Here is an 8,128-nt window from a genome sequence, read left to right as displayed (position 1 = left end):
TGAGACTTTCTTACCAGGTTCATGAATGTACTTATATTTTGATAAATGTTGTATGTCTATTTCACAATGATGGAAGGACAATAAACAAAATTATAAGTGGGAAAGGCCCTAAAAGATTATCCTACTTTCCTGATTAGTTTGTCCCAAAAAGATTAACATTTTTCTATATTTAGAAATAATTTAACTTTATGAGATGATTTACAGCCACACAAATATCTAAGGTTTGTTTGGACCACACATTTCAAAAGTCTTCCTTTATTTCTTAAACTCCGTACCAAGTCAAACTAGGACAATCTTTTTGGGATATTGGAGGATTGAATTGAAGGTGACCCAAATCTGACCTTTAGGCTGCGACAGGGCACCTGACGAGCTTCTATCCATGAGGCGAGCCCTCTAAACTAATCATGCAAATAATTAAAAGATGAAGAAGAATAGTACTCAAAGTCTCATAATATAAAGATAAATGCAGAAACGAAATACAAATATTGAGTCTGCCCATAAACCCCATAATATATTTAAGTCATCGAACTGCTAGTCTGAATACGAAGATACGAGATGAAGCTCGGAGTACTACTAAGTCAACTAAAGAAGAAGAGGCTGTCATGATCTAATGGCGGCTCACCTCGACTGAACTGGACTGAAGAAAGCTGGAATAATCAGGTATCGCCTACCTGTCGCCATTAACCACACCTGCACACATACAAACATCAACAAGTGTGAGTCTAAAAGACCCAGCAAGATCATCGACACACTCTCAGCTTACCCCTGGGGCAAGTCTTAGAAATCCCTGATAATGTATAAAAGCAAATAACTAGTACAAGTATATATATACACAGGCACTAAAGCTGAAGCTGAAATCATGAAGTATAAACAAGAAACACATGAAATACACTGAATCTGAATCTATGCTCACGAGACACGGTACATATTTGTCCATGTCTTACCCCGTCTTCCAGAGTAGGGATTATTTACCCACAATCTTACTCGGGTCACTTATAATTCTGGCATCCACCTCCGGCGGAACCCAATGGGCCCTGTCGGAGTCTGTCCCTCTAAAGATATGATAAAGTGGAACAAATATCCAATCCAGACCAAGTCAAATTTTTACATATATAGTAAGTATCTATTTAAGCGAAACTACGCTAAAGGACTCATACGGTCATTACTTTAGACACTTGAAATTATTCAATTTAGATCATGCTTGCCCAATCACACTAACCAAATAGTTTAAATGCATATATCCAACACAAATCATATGCTTTTTATGAAAAGCAAGTAAATTAACGCTTTTAAGCCTCACTTGCCTTATAAACGGTGCACAAACCTCACTTGAAACGCGAAATTCTCTTCATACGACCTCCAATAGCCTCAATCTATACAATAACATAAATAACGGATCAAATTTAGTCTAGGAAAACTAATATCATAATTTTTAGGACACCTCGGGGTCAAAGTAAATCCTTGGTCAACTCAAACCAGCCCCTCGGATCAACGGTCCAAATCCGAAATTGATTACATGGACACGTTATTCATAAGCCATGTAGTCTGAATCTATAATCAAGATCTAATTTTTATGTCAATTGATGGGTCAAATCTCAAGTTTCCTAAATCTCAAGCTTAGAGCTAAATCCCAATATTCTACATCTCTCCTAATATCACAGTTTAAACTCAATATTCAATTACAAATCTCCTACTACAAGACTCATGTCGAAAAGGGTAATAATCATACCATAAATATACTAATACCTTTGGATATGTTATAGCCGAACTGTTGAAGCTAACCTTCCCTTAATTCTTGTCGTTAATCTGCTAACCAACATATTACTCTCTCCATCCCAAAAAGATTATCTTAGTTTGACTTGACATTAAATTTAAAAAATAAAGAAAGACTTATAAAATATGTAGTTCAAAACAAGCCTTAAATATTTGTGTGGCTGTAAATTCTCTCATAAAATTAAATTATTTCTTCATATAAAAAGATATCAATCTCTTTTAAAAAGTTAAAAAAGATAATCTTTTTGAAATTGAGGAGTACTTCGAGAACTCCTTCGTAACCAACCCAAATAGCAATCACGTTGCCTTCGATGTTGCCGCCGCCATAAAATCCAAAACAATCCCTACGATGTGCGTCCTTTTCCTTAAGTCAGCCCATATTTTTCCTATGCCAATCTCACGTGCCAGCAATATGTTAGTGGGGATTGGCCCACTTTTCACCCCTGTGTAACTTACCCAAACGAATCCGCGACTTAAGTAGCACAAAAAATAAAAAGTTGAACCAAACTAGTGCAAAAAAAAAAAAAAATTACATTAGTAGTATTCACGCACGAAAATGGAGAACCATATATCGGTCCCCCATCTTCCCCACCACAGACCCGTTGCCTCCCCCACCCGCCATTAAACCCGATTCGGTGGTCCCCAACCCCCATAAAATGCTAATTTCGTGTTATTTTTCAATCCAAAACTCAATATTCTTGGTATATTGAAGTGTAGGAACAAGTTTCTAAGGTTGGATTTCGGAATAGAGCGGCGTATAACACATTTCAAAAACTCAAAAAAAAGCTTCAATCTAGGTATTTCACTACGAATTTTCTATTACATTGTTAAATATATTATTACCCTAAGCATGGTCATTGTATAACTGTGGTGGATTACTCGTTTTGCTTTTTTTTTTTTTTTTGTGCGTTTTTGGGACGTCAGGTACCTTTGCACCGTTGGGAATGTACCATTTTTTTCCATTTTTTTTATTTGTTTATCTATTGTTAATTAGTTAATTATTTATTGCTTGTTTATTTAGTATTTGTTAATTGTTGGATTAGCGACTTAAGTATTTATTAATTGTGAGACTAGTTATTTCAATTGTTAGACCGGCTAATTATTTATTTTGTTTTTGTTAAGCCAATTGTTTATTTGTTAATAATTTCTTAATTGTTTCATTAGTTAATTAATTGTTTATTTGTTAAATATACGATAATAATTTATTAATTTTTTGATTAGTTACTTAATTGTTTATTTATTAAATATATGATAATAACTTGTTAATTATTTGATTAGTTAGTTATTTGTTTATTTATTAATTATTTATACTAATTGTATGCTAACTAATTGTTAATTATTTGACTTATCTTTATATTTTAGGAATGAAAACCCTTAGTTTAGGATTCATAACCCGTAGCTTAGGATTGAAAACCCTTAATATAATTTTCTATAAAAGATTACATAACTAATATTACTTGTTAATGATTTATTTAAAATACGTAAAACAGATGGGTCACCACAATCTTTAATAAAATTTTCGATAAAAGATTACATAACTAATACTAATACTACTTGTTAATGATTTATTTAAAATGCGTAAAATAGATGGATCACCACCCTCGATCCGGGCCCTTCGACCGAGAGTTCTCGTATCTTCACCGAGCATAGGTCGCAACATATATGGACATCCAACCTGCTGGCCGAGTCTCGGTCCGTACCCGGTAGGGGATTCGGCATGAGAGATCTTAGCTGCTCGCCCCCCACATCCTCGTGTCCAGGATATACTACGTCGGGACGGTATCTACCAGTGCGTCGAAGTTGGTCGGGTACAGCACGATAGGTCGCTAGTGACGGCATTGATTGAGAGGTGGCGACCGGAGACGCAAACATTTCATCTCCGCACCAGTGAGGCTACCATTACCCTTCAGGATGTGGAGGTCATTTATGGGCTATAGGTTGATGGACGCCCATTGTATATTGAGGAGCCTCCTGTGCTGCCGCCCACGGGATGAGTTGATTTGGCTCACCGGTTTCGCGCTCCGGATGGTCATATTTCCGGCCGAGTCGGTACGTTGTTGTCGGCCCTTTACGCTCGCTTGTGCCTCGCGTACATGCGGCATCCGATTGGAGAGGACACGCCTCGGTCGATGTTGATCGACGTGGGCGTCTATACCTACTCATCATATTCGGGGCCATCCTATTCCCGAACACTTCGGGTTCGCATATGAGCTTCGAGGTATCTTCGGTATATCGACGATCTCGCCGAGATAGGATGTTATAGTTGGGCGGCCGTGTCCGGGCTACATGTATCAAGGATTACGCCGATGTTCTATGGGCACGACGGTAGAGGTCCCTGCATTTTGCTCTCTCCTTCAGGTAATATATTTAAGTGTGTGTAATTATACACAAAATATATTTTTTTAAAACGACGACTGATAATTTTTTTTTTAAATGACTATATCGATATGGGTGTGGACTAGGTTGAGACCTTTTCGGCCCCGTACCACCGACCCTCCCGCTGACTATCTTACTGTGCCGATGCCATACGCGCGGAGATGGTCGCGAGGAGTACGCCGACGTGTGGAGACGCACCACAGCCTTCTCCCGTTTAGGGATCAGCTAGACCGCATGACGGCGCAGACGGTATGTTCATATTTTGGATTCACACGCTAGACCACATAGCTACTATTTTAGTCTTTTGTTGTTAACTAGTTCAATTTTTTTTACAGGCTTTTATATGGACGCCGTATGATCATATTTTGGATGAGCTGCCGACGTTTTGTAGGGCTGGTCAGCACATGTGGATGTCGCGGTGTCCATTGATACATATGGATATCGTTGAGTATCACGCGCCGACCGCGTGTTACGGCGATTTTGGGTATGTACAGAATATACCCGCGGCTACGGTTTGGGAGCATGACCACTATGCGAGGGACGAGCGTGCGGGCGTCGATGATGCATGGCGACTCCATATGCAGCAGCAGGTCCAGAGTTGGGATGTGAGGATGGCGAGCCTAGCGGTGGTCGGACATGACACTCCCATCCATGTGTACATGGAGTGGTACATGCGGATCACTCGCATCATTATTGGCAACCCCTCTAGGCGTCGTCCAGATGGCCTGGGATATGTAGCTCTCGCAGGAGCGTACGAGGCGTTAGTAAGTTTTATTAGTCTTAAACTTAAACCATCGTTTTATGTACTACTTTACAAATTTATTCAATTGTTAATATTTGCAAACATATGCAGGTACGGACCGTTCAGATGATGCGCTATGAGAGCACTGCCCGTACGGAGGCCCCCGAGATGGCGGAGTATGCAGCACGGATGATTGAGCTTGCCGAGACTGGTATGAGACAGGCACATGACTTTGAGCGTCTCCATGAGCGTGTTCCCAGTGCCCCACCTGGGGCAGCAGGTGGTCGTGGTCGCCGAGGAGCTGGTGGTCGTCGCAGAGGTGGTAGGGCTGGCAGAGGTGATGAGGCTCCGTCGACTATAGAGATCCAGCCGAGTTCTTACCGGCCGGCAACTACAGATATCCCATCGACTTCTCATTCCCGTCCGTCGACTTCACAGACACCTCTGTATACGCCGGACCTTTTTTCAGGTTATGTGCCCTGGCCTTCACTTTCACATCCACCAGTTCGTGATCCACAGGGTGAGCGGCCGGTTCGTGATCTACAGGGTGGCCTACATCTGCACTTCGACGACTCTATGTTCGAGGACTTCGTGTTTGATATGGCACCATCTGCATCTCCTGCTCCGGGGGCCGCTCAGGAGCCCTCTCACCAGGCATCTCAGGAGGCCGTCGACACACAGGTTTGACTTTTACAATAAAGTAAAATAATTTATTAATTATTTGTTTATTTCAGGTTCATTTTAGAATAAATCAAATCTAAATTATTTATATATTATTTCAGGTTCATTGTTCTACGCCTGTGGGTCCACAGGAGCGACCCATCCAGGAGACTACCTCATATTCACCACCACACCCATCTCAGGAGCCTACAGACCCATCTCAGGAGCCTACTCAGGCGCCCGTTGACACACAGGTTCTATTAAATAAATAACGTTAATGTATTCAATATAAATAATAAATGGTACTAATTATTATATACTTTTCAGATTCATCCTTCGGCACCTGAGGTGGCGACTCCCGACGAGGTAGAGGTCGAGACACCAGACCACACTCAGCCTGAAGTTCTGAGTGTGCCAGCGGGACCAGATCCCAAGAAGAAGCACATTCTAGTCAAGGGAGCACGGGGCAGGCGAAGAGATGATGATCATGACTTGGAGCGCCCTGTTATTAAGAGGAAAAAGGGCGATGGAGATGATGACGAGGGCGGTGGGGATGGTATGAGCCTTAGGCCTAGGGATAGTCTCCGACATACTACTTGTGGGACCCATCCTCGATAGTGTATATACATTAGTCTTGTAAACTTTATGGTAAATAATATATATTTTTTTGCATAGTTAGTCTTTATTATTGTTTTACACTTCCAAACCCTAAAATCTGTGCGTGAAAGTGGAAAAATACATAAGTGAAAAAATACATTTTACCCTTTCACGCACAGATTTTGTGCGTGAAAGTGGAAAAATATTGTTATACCCCGCGTTTTCAGAGCATAAGTATGGCATGTACCTCATCGTAGTAATGGAGTGTCGGAGACGTCCCATGATGTTTTAAAAGGCACAAACCATGGAAAGTACGTAACAACGAAGAAAAAGGGTGAATTACGACCTCGTAAGTCGTAATCGGGAAAGAGCATTTTGAAACACGAGAACATGGCCATTATTAGTATAATGAATGACGAATATCATGTATGGAGAGTTTCGGAATATTTCGAGATCGAGTAGAGTGAGGAAAATAAGCTCGACGAAAATTTGAGAAATGCTGGGCGAATTTTTAGTCAACTTTGGAGGCGCATATCTCATAGTATATGTGGAGTTTTAAGGTGTTTTAAAAGCCTAAAATGAAGTTCGTCGAGTCTAGTTTGTAATGCAATAAACCGTTCATTGATAGGACATCGGAGTAGAGAATTATAGACGTTACAAACTGAACTGTCGACGCAGAAACAGCATTCTGCAGATGCGCTACGATCGCTACGATCGTAGCTACAGTGAAACCGACGTTGGCATTTTTTTAAAAGGGACAGAAACCTCATTTTTTTCAGCACAAAATGTCCCAAAATTTCCACAAACTTCAGCCTCCAAAAGGGCTCTTATTCTCACATGGAATTGAGGATTTTGCACAAATTTCAAGCAACCAAATGCTAACCGAGGTCCGGGCAATGCGTAGGCGCGATTATAATTTTGTTTTGTGTTGAAGTGAGTTTGAAGACAAGAAAATGATGAAGATTTGGATATTTTCATAAAAGCAAGGTATGAATCTTCAAATCCCTCTCTTTATTAAGTTTGATTAAGGAATAAGAATAGAGTTATAGTTTGTTGTATTGATGTTGTTGAATTATGGATTAAGGGGCTGTTTTAGGTGGATTAAATGGATGAAATTAGCTAAGTTATGATGCATAATAATTGTTGATATTGTTGTTGTTGTTGTCATGAATCAAATGATGAAAGTAAAGGGAATTTGATGATTAGAGATGAAGTTATATTTGTTTAGTGGGCTGTTCTTGTTGAATTGTTGGATTATGGATTGAGGGTTGAAGATAAATTTGGATGGAAATACATATATTTATCTTGTAGGATATTGAGAATGTTGTTAGTATTAATTTTGACTTCTTTACGGAAATAAAGTTATTAATTAGTCGTATTCCAAGTTGGTTGGTTGGGAAATTTAGAAAACATTGTGTGGTACATTTTTATGGCATATGTTGGTGTTGGAAATGATGTTATTACTATTGGTTTTGTTGTTGATGTTGTTGGTTTTTGAATTGAAATTTCGGGCTAGGCACTTAAAAGAAATGCCGCCCCGAATTTCGACAGAATTTAAAAGGACTTTCATTAAGTGTTTAAGACGAGCGTATGACGATGATCCTAACGATATTATGGATGGTTCTATATGTAGATTACGAGGCCACGAATAATTCTTAAGCGAATTGCAAGACAGGAAATAGGTCGAAAGTCGAGAATTTGTCTTCCAGGTATGTAATGCTTACCTTTTCTTTCTTTTGGCATGTCTTAGTTGTAAGTAGACTATGATACGAGTCTCGGGGTAACTCTATTCTTAAGATCCGAGCACGTATACGATTCTTATTCACTTCTTGATGTTAACGTTCTTAATACGGTCAAATTATGGTTTTTAAGTCTTTTGTATGGTTGGATTTCAAATGTTGCATAAAGAATGTTGTTTTTAAAAGACTCTGTAACTACGAACGACCGTAACTTTCATAGTCGAGCTCGGATCGCTTCGAA

At 39.7% G+C, this 8,128-nt stretch overlaps 1 protein-coding gene across 1 annotated transcript; it reads left to right on the top strand.

The window, feature by feature from the left end:
• Positions 1-4,635: 4,635 nt before the first annotated feature.
• On the top strand, positions 4,636-6,169 carry LOC132038126 (uncharacterized). The gene is made up of 4 exons (XM_059428849.1): positions 4,636-4,913; positions 5,003-5,572; positions 5,674-5,805; positions 5,879-6,169. The coding sequence occupies exons 1-4, from the start codon at positions 4,728-4,730 to the stop codon at positions 6,167-6,169; spliced, it is 1,179 nt and encodes a 392-aa protein (XP_059284832.1). The 5' UTR covers positions 4,636-4,727.
• Positions 6,170-8,128: the final 1,959 nt, after the last annotated feature.

Source organism: Lycium ferocissimum, chromosome 11 (assembly GCF_029784015.1).
Source record: "Lycium ferocissimum isolate CSIRO_LF1 chromosome 11, AGI_CSIRO_Lferr_CH_V1, whole genome shotgun sequence".
Taxonomy (NCBI): domain Eukaryota; kingdom Viridiplantae; phylum Streptophyta; class Magnoliopsida; order Solanales; family Solanaceae; genus Lycium; species Lycium ferocissimum.
The sequence above is the reverse complement of the archived record's forward strand: the minus strand, read 5'-3'. Positions and strand labels throughout refer to the sequence as shown.

What these genes read in the sequence shown, in the direction of transcription:
- LOC132038126 (XM_059428849.1), top strand. Translation starts at nt 4,728, where the DNA reads ATGCAGCAGCAGGTCCAGAGTTGGGATGTGAGGATGGCGAGCCTAGCG. An exon ending in CAGGAGCGTACGAGGCGTTA is followed by an intron (nt 4,914 to 5,002) that starts GTAAGTTTTATT and finishes AAACATATGCAG; the next exon opens with GTACGGACCGTTCAGATGAT. An exon ending in AGGCGCCCGTTGACACACAG is followed by an intron (nt 5,806 to 5,878) that starts GTTCTATTAAAT and finishes TATACTTTTCAG; the next exon opens with ATTCATCCTTCGGCACCTGA.